At 37.6% G+C, this 17,582-nt stretch overlaps 1 protein-coding gene across 4 annotated transcripts in view; it reads right to left on the bottom strand.

The window, feature by feature from the left end:
* Positions 1-13,144: 13,144 nt before the first annotated feature.
* LOC128694293 (uncharacterized peptidase C1-like protein F26E4.3) overlaps positions 13,145-17,582 on the bottom strand; it is a 151,856-nt gene continuing 147,418 nt past the window's right edge. For all 4 annotated transcript variants that reach the window (XM_070093732.1, XM_070093735.1, XM_070093733.1 and 1 more), the window contains one exon: positions 13,145-14,220. In XM_070093732.1, the coding sequence (XP_069949833.1) occupies positions 14,002-14,220 (219 nt within the window). In that variant the 3' untranslated portion in view covers positions 13,145-14,001. The remainder of the gene's footprint in view (positions 14,221-17,582) is intronic.

Here is a 17,582-nt window from a genome sequence, read left to right as displayed (position 1 = left end):
ATATATATATATATAATTTATATATATATATATATATATATATATATATATATATATATATATATATATATATATATATATATATATATTTATGTATATATATATATATATATATATATATATATATATATATATATATATATATATATATATATATATATATATATATATATTTATATATATATATTTATATATATATATTTATATATATATATATATATATATATATATATATATATATATATATATATATATATATATATATATATATATTAATATATATATATTTACATATATATATATATTTATATATATATATACACCTACCAACCGACTTACGACCTGCTCGACATACGACAATTCTACTTACGACCGTGTTTTTTATGCCAAATTTTTGGGAAATAAACAAGTGTTTGTGTTGTACACAGTGTTTATCCTAAACCTTACAGTATAACATACAGTACTAACAGCATAAAAAGTAAAGTAAAACATGAAATACCAAAATAAAACAATAAAATAAAGTCATTACAAAAATGTTATGTTGATATTCAGTAGTAAAGTTCGACTTACGCCTGCTGGAAGTCCAAGCCCCTTGCCCACAAAACCTTCCTTACCCCTTCCTTCCAACCTTTTCGAGGACGACCCCTACCCCGCCTTCCTTCTCCTACAGATTTAAATGCTCTCCATGTCATTCTACTTTGATCCATTCTCTCTAAATGACCAAACCACCTCAACAACCCCTCTTCAGCCCTCTGACTAATACTTTTATTAACTTCACACCTTCTCCTAATTTCCACACTCCAAATTTTCTGCATAATATTTACACCGCACATTGCCCTTAGACAGGACATCTCCACTGCCTCCAACCACTTCCTCGCTGCTGCATTCACAACCCAAGCTTCACACCCATATAAGAGTGTTGGTACTACTATACGTACTTTCATACATTCCCTTCTTTGCCTTCATAGATAACGTTTTTTGACTCCACATATACCTCAACGCACCACTCACCTTTTTTCCCTCATCAATTCTAGGATTAACCTCATCCTTCATAAATCCATCCGCCAACACGTCAACTCCCAAGTACTATCTGAAAACATTCACTTCTTCCATACTCCTCCTCCCCAATTTGATATCCAATTTTTCTTTATCTAAATGATTTGATACCCTCATCACCTTACTCTTTTCTATGTTCACTTTCAACTTTCTACCTTTACACACACTCCCAAACTCATCCACTAACCTTTGCAATTTTTCTTTAGAATCTCCCATAAGCACAGTATCATCAGCAAAAAGTAACTGTGTCAATTCCCATTTTGTATTTGATTCCCCATAATTTAATCCCACCCCTCTCCTGAGCACCCTAGCATTTACTTCTTTTACAACCCCATCTATAAATATATTAAACAACCATGGTGACATTACACATCCCTGTCTAAGACCTACTTTTACCGGGAAGTAGTCTCCCTCTCTTCTACACACCCTAACCTAAGCCTCACTATCCTCATAAAAACTCTCTACACCTATTCCATATACTTGTAACATCTGCCACATTGCTCCCCTATCCACTATCATATGCCTTTTCTAAATCCATAAATGCAATAAAAACTTCCCTACCTTTATCTAAATACTGTTCACATATATGCTTCAATGTAAACACTTGATCTACACATCCCCTACCCACTCTGAAACCTCCTCGCTCATCCGCAATCCTACATTCTGTCTTACCTCTAATTCTTTCAATTATGACCCTATCGTACACTTTTCCTGGTATACTCATTAAACTTATTCCTCTATAATTTTTACAATCTCTTTTGTCCCCCTTCCCTTTATATAAAGGAACTATACATGCTCTCTGCCAATCCCTAGGTACCTTCCCCTCTTTCATACATTTATTAAACGAAAGTACCAACCACTCCAACACTATATCCCCACCTGCTTTTAACATTTCTGTCATGATCACATCAGTTCTAGCTGCTTTACCCCCTTTCATTCTATGTAATGCCTCACGTACCTCCCCCACACTTACATTCTGCTCTTCTTCACTCCTAAAAGATGGTATACCTCCCTGGCCAGTGCATGAAATTACCACCTCCCTTTCTTCCTCAACATTTAAAAGTTCCTCAAAATATTCTCGCCATCTACCTAATACCTCCCTCTCCCCATCTACTAACTCCCCTACTCTGTTTTTAACTGACAAATCCATATGTTCCTTAGGCTTTCTTAACTTATTTAACTCACTCCAAAAAATTTTCTTATTTTCATTAATATTTCTTGACACTGCCTCTCCAACTCTATCATCTGCTCTCCTTTTGCACTCTCTCACAACTCTCTTCACCTTTCTTTTACTCTCCATATACTTTGCTGTTCTTATAACACTTCTGCTTTGTAAAAACCTCTCATAAGCTAACTTTTTCTCTTATCACACCCTTTACTTCATCATTCCACCAATCACTCCTCTTTCCTTCTGCCCCCCACCCTCCTATAACCACAAACTTCTGCCCCACATTCTAATACTGCATTTTTAAAACTATTCCAACCCTCTTCAACCCCCTCCCCCCATTACTCATCTTTGCACTAGCCCACCTTTCTGCCAATAGTCACTTGTATCTCACCTGAACTTCCTCCTCCCTTAGTTTATACACTTTCACTTCCCTTCTACTTGTTGTTGCCACCTTCGTCTTGTCCCATCTACCTCTTACTCTAACTGTAGCTACAACTAAATAATGATCCGATATATCAGCTGCCCCTCTAAAAACATATATATCCTGGAGCCTACCCATCAACCTTTTATCCACCAATCCATAATCTAACAAACTACTTTCATTACATGCTACATCATACCTTGTATATTTATTTATCCTCTTTCATAAAATATGTATTACTTATTACCAAATCTCTTTCTACACATAGCTCAATTAAAGGCTCCCCATTTACATTTACCCCATGCACCCCAAATTTACCTACTAGTCCCTCCACAACATTTTTACCCACTTTAGCATTGAAATCCCCAACCACAAGTACTCTCACATTTGGTTCAAATCTCCCCATGCATTCACTCAACATTTCCCAAAATCTCTCTCTCTCCTCTACACTTCTCTCTTCTCCAGGTGCATATATGCTTACTATAACCCACTTTTCACATCCAACCTTTATTTTACTCCACATAATCCTTGAATTAATACATTTATAGTCCCTCTTTTCCTGCCATATCTTATCCTTCAACATTATTGCTACTCCTTCTTTAGCTCTAACTATTTGAAACCCCTGACCTAATCCCATTTATTCCTCTCCACTGAAACTCTCCCACCCCCTTCAGAAAGTTGAAAGCTAACATAGATAAGAGTAAGAGAATGAGGGTATCAAACAAGGTAGATAAGAAAAATTGATTATCACATTGGAGGAAGTATAGAAAAAGTGATTGCGTTTAGATATTTGGGAGTAGATTTATCAGCAGATGGGTTTATGAAGGACAAGGTTAACCAAAGAACTGCTGAAGGAAAAAAGGCGAGTGGTGCACTGAGGTGTCTGTGGAGACAAAAAACGTTATCATAGAGGCAAAGAATGGAATGTACGAGAGTATAGTGGTACCAACACTCTTATATGGGTGTGAGGCATGGGTTGTGAATGCTGCAGCGAGGAGGAAGCTGGAGGCAGTATAATATTGTGTCTAAGGGCAATATGTGGTGTAAACATTATGAACAGAATTCACAGTGTGGAAATTAGGAAGTGTGGAGTTGCAAAAAGTATTATTCAGAGGGTTGAAGAGGGGTTATTGAAGTGGTTTGGCCATTTAGAAAGAATGAAGCAAAATAGAATGACTTGGAGGGTGTATAAATCTGTAGTGGAGGGGTGGAGGGGTAGGGGTTGTCCTAAGAAAGGATGGAGGAAGGGGGTAAGAGGTTGTGTGCAAGGGGTCTGGACATGCAGCAGGCATGTGTGAGCATGTTAGATAGGAGTGAATGGAGATGTATGGTTTTTGGGACTTGACAAGCTGTTGGGAGTGTGAGTAGCATAATATTTTATGAAGGGATTCAGGGAAACCAGTTAACGGACTTGAGTCTGGGGTTTGGGATATTGGAGTGACATCTAAACTGTCATATCTGGGCACCTCTGCAAAGACAGTGATTGTGTGAATGATGGTGAAAGTGTTTCTTTTTTGGTCATAATACCTCGGTGGGAGACGGCCAGTGTGTAAAAAAAAAAAAAAAGTATGAGCATATAATATATATATATATATATATATATATATATATATATATATATATATATATATATATATATATATATATATATATATATATATATATATATATATATATATATATATATATATATATATATATATACACATGTATATATATACATATACAGTGGTCCCTCGTTTTTCGTAATTAATCCGTTCCTGGAGCCGTTACTATAAACAAAATTTACGATTTGCGAATCAATTTTCCCCATAAGAAATAATGTAAATACAATTAATCCGTTCCTGACACCCAGAAGTATTAAAACAAAAAATTTTTTTACATGAAATATACATATAGTACATAAACAATACAATGGGAAATGATGAATGAAACATTAACAGCATAACACTTACCTTTAATGGAGATTTTTCTTAGTGTATGGGAGACTGGAGGAGGAGAGAGATTGGATTGTTTACAGTTTGGAAGGGGAATCCCCTTCCAGCAACACCTCAGGTACCAATTGCTTCTCTGGGGTTGCTTCTCTTCTGTTTCTTAATGCCACTAGGACCACCTTGAGAGTCACTCTAGTCCTGTCTCACAAAGTAACTGTGGAGAGAGCTCTGTTTCTGGTGTCTCTTTAACACTTCCCGAAAATGGCCCAAGACTTTGTCACTACATATTTCTCACTTTTACCACAGGCTTGGCACTAGGAGCTTTCTTTGGAGCCATGGTAGCTTATTTATTAATTGCAAGCACTAAAATGAGTGGAATATTATGAAATATTTCGTAGGAGCACTTGAGGGGACCTTCACTCACTGGTAAACAATGCCAGACTGGCTTGGTAGGGAGGCCGCCCCAGCTCACACCGTGCATATGCGTCCCAGACGAACTACTATTCGCGAGTCAACCTATGAAAAGCGAGTCCATGTTTATACGAAAATACCCCTATGATTGGCGAAATTGACGATTGCCGAGAACTACGAAAAGCGAGGGACCACTGTATATATATACATTTTTTTTTTTTAACATGTCGGCCATTTCCCACTGAGGCAGGGTGACCCAAAAAGAAAGAATAAAACTTTCATCATCACTCAACACTTTCACCATTACTCATACATAATAACTGTCTTTGCAGAGGTGCTCAGATACAACAGTTTAGACATCAATCTGAACTGCCAGTATACCAAACCCTTCCTTTAAAGTGCAGGCACTGTACTTCCAATTTCCAGGACTCAACTCCAGCTAACCAGTTTCCCTGAATCCTTTCACAAAATATGCAATAATTTTGCAAAAATCACTCTGAACCTAACAAAAAAATATATATTTCATTGTGTTTGTTTATTAAATTATTGTAATCTAAAATATATTTAGTTGGATTAGGCTAAATTAAATTGCACTTATGATAAAGTTAGGCAAGTTTTCTAAGGTTCTTTTGGTACACAATTATTAATTTTTAAATTAACATAAATGAAAAAATATATCTTTAAACGTATAAGAGAAAATTTTAGAAAAGATTTAATTTTAAACAAGTCTTGTTAATTGACCAGTTTTATCTATTTGGCACGACATTTACGTCAGGCATCGAATCAGCAGTCGTGTTAGAAGCCCAGTACAAAAATACTGAGCTACATTACTCTGTATATAGTTTATATAAGTTAAGGATTTATGAATCAAACAAACATAAGAGAAATGGTAACTTTGAGCAATTATAAGTTGCTCTTAATTCAACCTTACTATCACAAAAATTAATACTGCAATGACCTAACTTTTATTACTACAGGTCCTCCATCACAAATCCGGCATCATTGGGACCTGTAGTGTGCCGGATTACTGAGTTTGCCGGATTACAGAGTGGTTAGGTTAGAATACACTTAATAAAATTAACCAACTTGACTTGCACAAAGTTCATTGAACATCGGCAAAAATCGAACATTTCCGCTACTTTGAGTTTAATTTCAAGGTACTTTTCGTCATGAAAGCAATCAAAATCATGTCTATTTCTGTAATATATCTTCCATTCTATCAAATGAGTCAAAAAAATTGAAAATACAACCATAAAAACCATACGAAAATATACTGCAGAGGTGGCTAATGGCTGAGAAGTGAACTCCCTTATTTATCGTCCGTCTTTTTTTATTTTTGCTGTACGTTAAGAAGCATCTTTCCATCATACATTGCCCAAGTTTCAATGAGACAGCCCAACAAACAACCGAGAAAAACAAAATTTACCAAAAACCATATAGTATTGCAAGCCCAAGCCAGGTACTGGAAATAAGTCACTTTGTCTGACTTTTCTGGGTTATCCTAGGTTCTCTATACATACACTGCTATGTATGATAATCTATGTAATTGTATTTGTGTATACCTGAATAAACTTATTTACTTCTAGTCTGTCAACTCAGTACAAGAAACCGCCCATTCACTTATTTCAACTACCCAATAAAGTGGTCAGAAATTGACAATTTGGCTGATTTCACACAAATTTCAACAGATGCCAATTTCAAAATAGGGTCCAGAATAAACAATGCAGACATTCCTAGCACTAAAATAACATTTTCTCTGTTCATTAGGCACAGCTACAGGCCTCTCTTATATTACTCTCGCTTACCATTTAGAATTTTTATTCACAAAAAAAAAAAAAATAGATTTACTGTTATGCAGACTGCTGCATTATTGTAATAATTGTATAATTAATGTCAACCCATTCTTGACACCATATTAGAATTTGGACTGGCAGGCGGACAGGTATTGGACGGTGACGTCATTTGTTTACTCTTGAGCTTTACTAAAGAATAGAACAATTTCGCTACTGTGAGTGCAATTTCAAGGTACTTTTCGTCATGAAAGCAATCAAAATCATATCTATTTCTGTAATATATCTTTCATTCTATCAAATGAAACCGAAAAAATGAGGATATAACCATAAAAACCATACAAAAATATACCGCTAAGCAGCCGCTAATGGCTGAGAAGTGAACTCCGCTATTTATGGTCTGATTTCTTTCATTTTTGGTGTACGTTAAAAAGTATCTTTCCATTATACATTGCCCAAGTATAAATAAGATAACCCAACAAACAACTGAGAAAATATAATAATAATAATAATAATAATAATAATATTATCTTTATTTACTACACGTACATGTACAAGGTATACAGGCCTAACTGACATCAGCGACATACTACTATATAGAAAGCCGCTTGTTATGCAGTGTATTTCAAGAAAATTAGGTCACTGTCCCAGGATAACACCCACACTAGTCGACTAACACCTAGGTACCCATTTACTGATGAGTAAATATAGACAACAGTTGTAAAGAAACATGCCTAATGTTTTACCCTGGCTGGGAATCGAATATTTACCAAAAATCATATATGGCTAACCCAAGCCAGGTACTAGAAATAAGCCACGTTGACTTTTTTGGGTTATCCTAGGTTCTCTACACATATGCTGCTATGTGTGATAATCTATATAGAGAAAATAACTTTTTTGTTTCAGGTTTATGGTGCAGTATGAGTGTATATCACAGTTAGCCCTGTGCTACACTCCATTTTCTCTAATATAAGCCCCCCAAGACGGATAGGAGAATGGTATTTGTATACCATATCCTCTTCATACCTCCATCGAACTGCTCGGTGTTATGCCAATTATTTATTCTGGAGTATTTAACATGTTTTATGTTGAACATTAAAATGATATAAAATACCGACAGATTGTTAGGTAAGACACATATGCAACAGTTAGGTATCTTTATTTCGAAACGTTTCGCCTACACAGTAGGCTTCTTCAGTCGAGTACAGAAAAGTTGATTGAAGCAGAAGAGACTTGAAGACGATGTAATCAGTCCATCACCCTTAAAGTTTTGAGGTGGTCAGTCCCTCAGTCTGGAGAAGAGCATTGTTCCAAAGTTTGAAACAATGCTCTTCTCCAGACTGAGGGGCTGACCACCTCAAAACTTTAAGGGTGATGGACTGATTACATCGTCTTCAAGTCTCTTCTGCTTCTATCAACTTTTCTGTACTCGACTGAAGAAGCCTACTGTGTAGGCGAAACGTTTCGAAATAAAGATACCTAACTGTTGCATATGTGTCTTACCTAACAATGTTTTATGTTATTTATATTGTTTATTATGTCATATTAGATCAATTGTGATAGGCAAATAAGCTGTAGTGTTGAAATTAGCATAATAATAAAGCATATTCTCCTGCTTCATGAGACTGAGCTCATGGCAACCGACAGTGGCTTCAAAGCCACCTTATCTTTAATGGATAATGTACTGTGTAGGTGCTTTACATAATGAGAAGCATTTCTTTTATTCATTGGAACCATGGCTAGGGCTCAAAGTAAGCAGGTTAAAACAATAAATGGAGAAAAAGAAATTGGAATGACTCATGCAGCAAGTAGTGCCACCAAACAGTACCAGCAGGTTGGTGTGGCGACCCTGGAAATTTGAAATTATGCAAGCCAAAATTAGTGCCGAATAACTGATTGCCGGATTTGTGATGGCAGACCTGTATTACTACTACTGTTACTGATACCACAACTATAATTACTTTACCACTAATTTTACACATACTACTACTAATGCTACTGTTACTACTAGTTCTCTATGTTTACTCTTAATACTACTGCCACTGCTATAACTACTGTTTTAATAGTTTTACCATACTATTGCATATAATTTTACTTTAATTCTTACTATTATTGCTATAATTCCTATTACAACTATTGTTGTAAAGCTACTACTAATACTACTATTGCTGTACTACCACTCATGTTACTATACAATCTCTAATAAATATTTTTATTATAACCACAACTGCACTATCTCTACTTTACTTCAGTCTCTATTACTATTACTGTACAACAGCAACTAGTAATACTCTGCTAGTATTTATATTGCTACTGTATAACTACTGCAGTGCTATTATTACTGTACTCTTACAAGTATTTACTGTATTAATACTATGACTATACTTTTATTCTTATTGTATTTACTGTGTAAGGTAGCACTGCATGATCCTTATGGATTTAGTGCTAACTTATGATTATATTATTATTAGTAGTAGTAATATGTGTATAAGTAAAGGTTGGTCAGTCATCATTTTATAATTTTTGCAATGTTAACTTATTGTGCTGAAGACTGCTGCTTCCCACACAATGTTTCATTCATAAAAACTCCTTATTTACATTAATTATAGCCAATCACAGGGAGCTTAATGTAGGGCAGTATTTCCCTACTGGACTTATAATATAAGCCCCGCCAACTCCTTTGTTATGCTGTTTAAACTTTTCTCCTTCATGCAAATTTTTTCTTGCCCATATTTTTTAAAACTGACAAAATTTTTTATTATATATGAGTCAGAAAGAACAGACACAAGGGGAATTGTTACTAAACACCACAAATTATGTAGTTGAAATTCTGGCAGTAAAGATTGAAAATGAAAACCAAAATCTCATCATTGTGGCTGTATAATGTATACAAGCCACCCAAAAATTCAAAGAAGGAACAGCTGAAAACTGATTACTATCCGGAAAATCTCCTAACTCCAGCCCCAAATACGTATCTTGTTGCTAGGTGATTTCAACTTAAGCCACCTAAAGTGAAGGAACATGGCAAATAATATTTTAGCAGATAACCCCAGGAGGCAGCTCATATCAATATTCATGCACACATGGGCTAGTAAATCTCTGCAACAAATTCACCTTAAGCCAGTTAATAGTGGAGCCAACAAGACTGGATGGAAAATACACTAGACCTTATCTTCACTAATAATGATGATCTGGTACGAGATATAAGAGTATGAAATACAATGGTTTAGAAAGACATGTAAGCAAACACTATAACATATTATTAGAAAACGTTTCGGTCCTGGGACCTTGATCACTTCTAACATACAGAGGTAGAAAGACATTATATACATAGGTGGAGTGAGAGATGTGACACACGTGACGTGAGGAATGTCATAAGAACATAAGAATGGAGGAACACTGTAGAAGGCCTACTGGCCCATGCGAGGCAGGTCCTTATCAAAACAACCTCTACCTATGATGAGGACGAGTAGACGATGAAATCATGTGACTCCTGTGTTGTTGGGTTGGTGCTGCTTAAGTATCATGTATGCCAATGTTTTTGAAATTTTGTAGTTTCCAGTGTTGCGTTCTATAGTGTCGGTGACGGCGATTAGTGAGGCTTCTAGGCACCGTCGGCGTCTGAGGTCTGGTTCGGTGAGAACGAGTTGTGCCTCATTTGATGAACTGGAATGAGGCACAACTCGTTCTCACCGAACCAGACCTCAGACGCCGACGGTACCTAGAAGCCTCACTAATCGCCATCACCGACACTATAGAACGCAACACTGGAAACTACAAAATTTCAAAAACATTGGCATACATGATACTTAAGCAGCACCAACCCAACAACACAGGAGTCACATGATTTCATCGTCTACCCGTCCTCATCATAGGTAGAGGTTGTTTTGATAAGGACCTGCCTCGCATGGGCCAGTAGGCCTTCTACAGTGTTCCTCCATTCTTATGTTCTTATGACATTCCTCAGGTCACGTGCGTCACATCTCACTCTCCGCCTATATATATAATGTCTTTCTACCTCTGTATGTTAGAAGTGATTAAGGTCCCAGGACCGAAACATTTCCTAATAATATGTTATAGTGTTTGCTTAAGTGTCTTTCTAAACCAACTTGTCGGTATTTATTACCAAGGTTTATACCATGAAATACAATACACTCAGATCACAACATAATAGAACTATAGACATGTATGTGCAGGGCTCCTGACCAGCAAAATGAGATCAGTTATGAGGATGCCTTTCACCAACAGTAACTACAACAAATAGTTACAATACAGATAGACAGATCTACTGTTAAGGTGCTTATTAGAAAAAGATATACAGTGATTCACTAACTGGAATTATAGACTAGCTAGCTAGGAAAGTTGTCTAGTACTGTAAGATGACCACCACCATGAAGATCTGTGTAGTCTGCAAAAAGGGTAAGGGACAAAAACAGACCTGGATTGCTTGCCATCTCCGTGGTCAGTGGTCCCATGGCATATGCAGGGATTTTAAACCAGTGACCACACTTGACAAACTTGGAGATGTTTTTGGGTTTGCCCAAACGAGATACACCTGTACGAGGAAATGACATCTATACTAAAAGACAAGAACACCAATAAAACATCTTTCTTGAAAGACATGTCAGCATGGTATGACAGCTGGGAATATAAGATGGGTGGTAGGGACCTAAGAAGCAAGATAGCCAACCATCTAGATACCCATCAATTACACAACCCAGGGCAACACGGGTTTAGAGCAGGTCGCTCCTGCCTGTCCCAGCTACTGGACCACTTTGACAAGGTCCTGGATGCTGTAGAGGATAAACAAAATACAGATGTGGTATATACAGACTTTGCAAAAGCTTTCAACAAGTGTGACCATGGTGTAATAGTACACAAAATAAAGGAATAATGTGAAAAGTTGGTAGATGGATCTACAACTTCCTGACAAACAGAACACAAAGAGCAATAGTAAACAGCCAAACAGCCAGGCAGCCAAAGTAAAAAGTTCTGTTCCACAAGGCACAGTACTCGCTCCCATTCTATTCCTCATCCTCATTTCTGACAGACAGAGATGTAAGCCATAGCTCCGTGTCTTCCTTTGCAGATGACACCCAGATCACCATGGCAGTGACCTCCATCGAAGACACTGCGAGACTCCAAGCGGGCATCAACCAAATCTTCGAATGGGCTACTCAAAACAATATGAAGTTCAACGAGGAGAAATTTCAATTAGTCAGATATGGGGAAACTTGAAGAAATTAAAAATGTGTCAGGGTATACAACAAATTCTAACTATACAATAGAGCGGAAGTAATGAAGGACCTGGGAGTGATAATATCAGAGGATCTCGCCTTCAAAGACCACAACAATGTATCTACCTCATCTGCTAGGAAAATGATAAGATGGATAATGAGAACCTTCGAAACTAGGGACGCCAAGCCCATGACGATTCTCTTCAAATTGCTTGTGCTCTCTAGGCTGGAATAGTGCTGTACACTAATGGTCCCTTTCAAGTCTGGCAACACTGCAGACGTGGAAAGTGTACAAAGAACTTTCACAGCACACATTAGTACAATAAGACACCTAAACTACTGGGAATGGTTGAAGGTCCTTAATTTGTATTCCCTCGAATGCAGGTGAGAGAGATACATGATAATATACACTGGAAGGTCCTGGAGGGATTGTTACCAAACCTGCACACGAAAATCACTCCCTATGAAAGCAAAAGACTCGGCAGGAGATGCAACATTCCCCCAATGAAAAGCAAGGGCGCCACGAGTACACTGAGAGAACACAATAAGTGTCCGCGGCCCAAGACTATTCAACTGCCTCCCAGCATACATAAGGGGGATTACCAATAGACCCCTGGCTGTCTTCAAGAAGGCACTGGACAGGTACCTAAAGTCAATACCTGACCAACCGGGCTGTGGTTCGTGAGTCAGCTTGGGTGCGGCCAGCAGTAACAGCCTGGTTAATCAGACCCTGATCCACCATGAGGCCTTTTCTCAGACCGGGCCACGGGGGCACTGACCCCTGAAACCCTCTCCAGGTAAACTCCAGGTAATTCAACTTCAATAGCATACATACAATGGGATCAAATTAACCACATCTTAGACTGAACAGCTGGAATATCCTAAACAACACAAATTTGAACCTTTGCTTACAAAGAATTAACTGTGCCACTTGAGGTAGGCTCAGGGCATATTTCCCTAAGAAAAAAGAAGGGAAGATGTAAATTAGAGATGCTCCCTCTACAGGCAAATGCAAAGAATCACAGAGCTGCTGAAAGATGCCAGTGTATCTGAAATATGGGAGGAGGAACTGACCAGAGAAACAGAAAATAGGAAACCTAAACACAGGAAGAACTTAAAGTCATAAATGAAATTTAAAAAAAATATATATTTATTTTCCTATGGCAAATCTAGGACAAAAACCCACATCCAGTATTGGGCCCCTGTTTTAAATGAGATGGGACTTACATAGATGACAGCAAAGAACTAAGTGAGATACTGAAATCCCAATACGACTCAGCATTTAGTAAGGCGCTAATCAGAATAAGGGACTACAATTTAAAATAATTTTTTATGACCAAAACTCAAAATTTGGTTAATTCAAGAACTTCTGATAGCCTAACACCATAGACTTTGAAAAAGCAATAAATGACATGCCCATGCTAAAATTCGAAAAATGCACACAGTTAACATAATTTTCTTTAAATAAGGAGGATTTTTTTCACATAAGTACCATCTATCCACTGTTCTAATTGGATATTTTTAAGATATTTCATCATTGCTTGCTTAACTTAAACCCTAGCACAAACAAAGGTATTTGATTTACAATATTAATATATAAAGTAAAAGGACACAAGTGTAACTAATGTGACATTTTTATTGTGGTAACGTTTCGCTCTCCAGGAGCTTTATCAAGCCGTTATAAACAGTACATGGACACGGCTTGATAACAGCTTGTAACGGCTTGATAAAGCTCCTGGAGAGCGAAACGTTGCCACAATGAAAATGTCACATTAGTTGCACTTGTGTCCTTTTACTTTACATATTGTCAGTAATTCTACCAACTTTATTACAATATTAATACACTATAAACAAATATACATTTTTTATTATTTACCAACTAATTCTCTGAAGATTTCATATGCAATATAATAATGGGTTTATGAATCAATGCAAATTAAAGAAATAAGTAATCACAAGCCACAATAACATTCCTTCGACACTCTTAATAGTTCTTATCATGGTATTCCTGAACACGGTTACGGCTGCGATAGCTGCGTGATCCTGGTCTTCGAGAAGCATTTCTTTCACTACTTGTGGCGTAAGCACCAAGACGTGCCCGAACAGCAATGATGAAAGATTCAATATCAGATTCGTTGGTGCCCCGGCGGATCCTGAAGAAGCCTCTCTCTCCCCAGTCACTGCCCCAGGAGTTAGCCACCAGCTATTGAACAAATAGTAGTAGTGACCAATAACTTTTTTTTATATAGCACATTCCGCTTTTAAAATGCATGGAAAATCTATCATAAAATACAGTTCTACAATACAGTGGAACCTCAAATATCAAACTTTCTTCAGTCCAGAAGGCTGTTCGAGTGCCACTACTGAACGAATTTATTCCCATCAGGAATAATGTAAATTAGATTAGACCATTTAAGACCCTCAAAAATACACTTATAAAAGCACTTACAAAAATACACTTACATAATTGGTCGAGTTGGGAGCAGTTCGATTTTTGAGGGTCCACTGTACCTTGATTTCTCATTTTGTATCAAGTTTGCATATGTATCAGTGTTTAGATAGGCATGTCTTATATTTATAACAACATTAATGTTTCATTATTAAAATCAAAACAAAGCACTAAACCTACTAGGGTCATACAGCAGTGCAGGGAAGAGGGTTTTTCTAGATCAAGAAGCAGTCAGGGTGAGGAGGAGAACAGAGGTAGAAATATAAGAGGATTGTGAAGAGTGTTAAAGGAAGTATCATCAAAATTTGTGTAGTGAATCAGTTGCTTTCAAAAAGTCAATGATGGAGTCTGAGTCAAAGGCAGGTCTGTCAGCAAAGAGGGAAGATAAAGTAAGGGTGTTAGAGCAGTGACGGCATTGGAGGTAAATTCTGCCTGCCTGTTGATAGACCTTAGATTCCAATAAAACATGGCCAACCAAAATTGGAACCTGATAATTCTCACGGAGTGGAACAGGGTGCCTCTCCATGAGATACCCATGAGTAAGCCGAGCGTGCCTGATGACAAGATCGATGACAAGAAGATGGCCAGAAACCTAAACCTGGTTTGAGAGAATGTATTTTGTTACGTGTTATATCAGACCAATGTTGTTGCCAACGGTTGCAAAGACGGTTAGAGATTACAGCAAAATAGTCTGTGAATGGAACACCTCTATGAAACTAGCAGGGCATGTAATGCTGATTACGCAACAGTGTCTGCCTGTTCATTGCTCTGAACGTCAACATGACCACGGGCCCAACAGAAAATATCTTTATTTTTGCTGGAAATGCGGCATAACCAAAATTATGTACAAAGAACCAGGGAATGAGGTGAAGACAGGCACAGATGCAATACAAATAATTGCCACGGGAATTGCAAACACTTCAGCTGTAAAAATGCTAGCCGAGCCTAATAAATGCCCTTGCACTATGCTGTACGGAAACACTGCTGCAAACCCGACACTGTCAGAAGATTTAGAACCACCAGTGTACACTGCGTCAGCATGAGAATGAGACCGGAAGTGATTAAGAACAAGAGAGCAAGAAGTAACTGTAGGTATTTGGGCTTTTGCGCATGGCAATGGGAAGAACAGACACAAACTGTGGGAACCTCCGAAGGGGGAAGGGAAAAGTTAGATGCTAGATGAACATATAAAGGGAGTAACTGAAGAGAAGACAAGAGTGAATGTAAACGAAGAGAAAAGGAATGGAGTAAACAGGGGCGACGCACAAACAATGGACCTCTACCAATGTCCATTACTATCTTGTAGTTGTATATGGAAGGACTGCGAGGCAATGAGCCTCACAGCAATCGTTCAAGGATGGAATATTTGTCTCTGCATATAGGCTCTTAACAGGTGAGGAGCGAAATGGACCTAGACATAAATGTAATCCCTGGAGATGGATGGGATCAAGTTTAGAAAGAGTTGCAGGAGAAGCCTCTGAATATATCTGGACGCCATAATCTAGTTTCGATAAAATTAGGGCTGAATGCAGATGAAGGAGAGTGCGACGATCAGCCCCTATGAAAGATGACCGAGGGTTTTAAGGAGGTTCAGCTGGCTATAACAAGTTGCTTTCAGGGAGGTAATGCGAGGTTCCCAGGATAATCGGCTGTCAAACAGACGGCCAAGAAACCTGACTATCATGTTCAAGGATACATAAGCCATACAAGTACAATGAGTACCAAGGATGACAGAACGTCTGGTGAAAGTAATTTGATGTGTTTTAGTACCAGAAAATTTAAATCAACGAGTAGTGGTTCAATTGGAAATGCAGTTGACAGCATTCTGGAGAGAAACTGCAATGAGCCGACAGTCAGTGCCTGCACAAACTATAGTGAAGTCATCAGCAGAGTGATGATCAGATATTAAATGGAAGATGAAGATCATTTATAGCAAGGAGAGGAAGTGTGGTGCTAAGGACACATCCCTGGGGGACACCTTCAGCTTGGACAAAGTCCAGGGAAAGCATATTATTAACCCAAACACAGAAATGTCTCTCAGATAAGAAGTTCTTAAGGAAAAATGGTAGACTGCCTCGGAAGCCTAAGGAATGAGCTTGGGCCAAGATGTTATATCTCCAAATAATGTCATATGTCTTCTCAAGATCAAAAAAGATGGCAATTACTGAGTGGCTACTGGCAAAGGCATTACGAACATACATATCTAAACAGAGTAAGGGGTCAATAGTAGAATGGCCCTTATGAAAGCCATATCGACTAGTAGAGAGACTACTGTGTGCCTCTAAATACCACATCAAACGTCCATTTACCAGACTTTCCATCACCTAGCAAACTTCACTGGTAAGAGCAATGGGACAATAGTGGGAGGCATCATTTCCCAAAGCAATTGTAATAATTTCATATTGTAAGTCGTTTCTAAATTTTTCCATTGTAATATTTCCATATTGTAAATTAATTCAAATTGTACTATTGTAATTTTTATAAACTAATTTTAAAACTGTAATTACTGTACTCACTGTAGCTCATCAATGTCCATATAATTATCTGTATTGCTTTACTTAAGTTAATACTGAGTTTGCCTGAAATGCTCTGTATAGAAAGGGGCTTTTGGCATGTACACCCAACCATTATATATATTCCTTTGTACAACTATGTATCATGTCAAAATAAATTTCTTATTCTTAAAGTACCTGGTTTACAAAGGGGTAGAACAATGGCAGATTTCCACAGCTGGGGAAGAACTCCTTGCGACCAAATAAGATTAAACAGATGTAAGAGGACAGCAAGGGCTAACATAAATGCTGGAACATACGAATATGAATACTGTCAGGTCCAGCTGTCAATTACTGGCAAGCAGAAAGTGCTGGCTCTAGTTTTAGAAGTGTAAAAGGCACATTATAAGACCTTTCTCTGCTAGAGGAAAAGTCTAAGCGCCTCAAACTCTCTGGCAGACTCGGAGGAAAGAAACAAGAGGCATAGGTGGAGCCCCTGAGAGATACGGACAAAATAATTACCAATTTCAGCGGCAACTTCAAGAGGGTTTGCTATAGTAACACCAGCAACCTGAAGAACAGAGCACTCATAGAGGAAGCCAAAGTGATGGTAGAAACATAATC

Source organism: Cherax quadricarinatus, chromosome 43, assembly GCF_038502225.1.
Source record: "Cherax quadricarinatus isolate ZL_2023a chromosome 43, ASM3850222v1, whole genome shotgun sequence".
In the NCBI taxonomy this organism is placed as follows: Eukaryota; Metazoa; Arthropoda; class Malacostraca; order Decapoda; family Parastacidae; genus Cherax; species Cherax quadricarinatus.
This window is presented reverse-complemented; position numbering and strand designations above follow the sequence as displayed.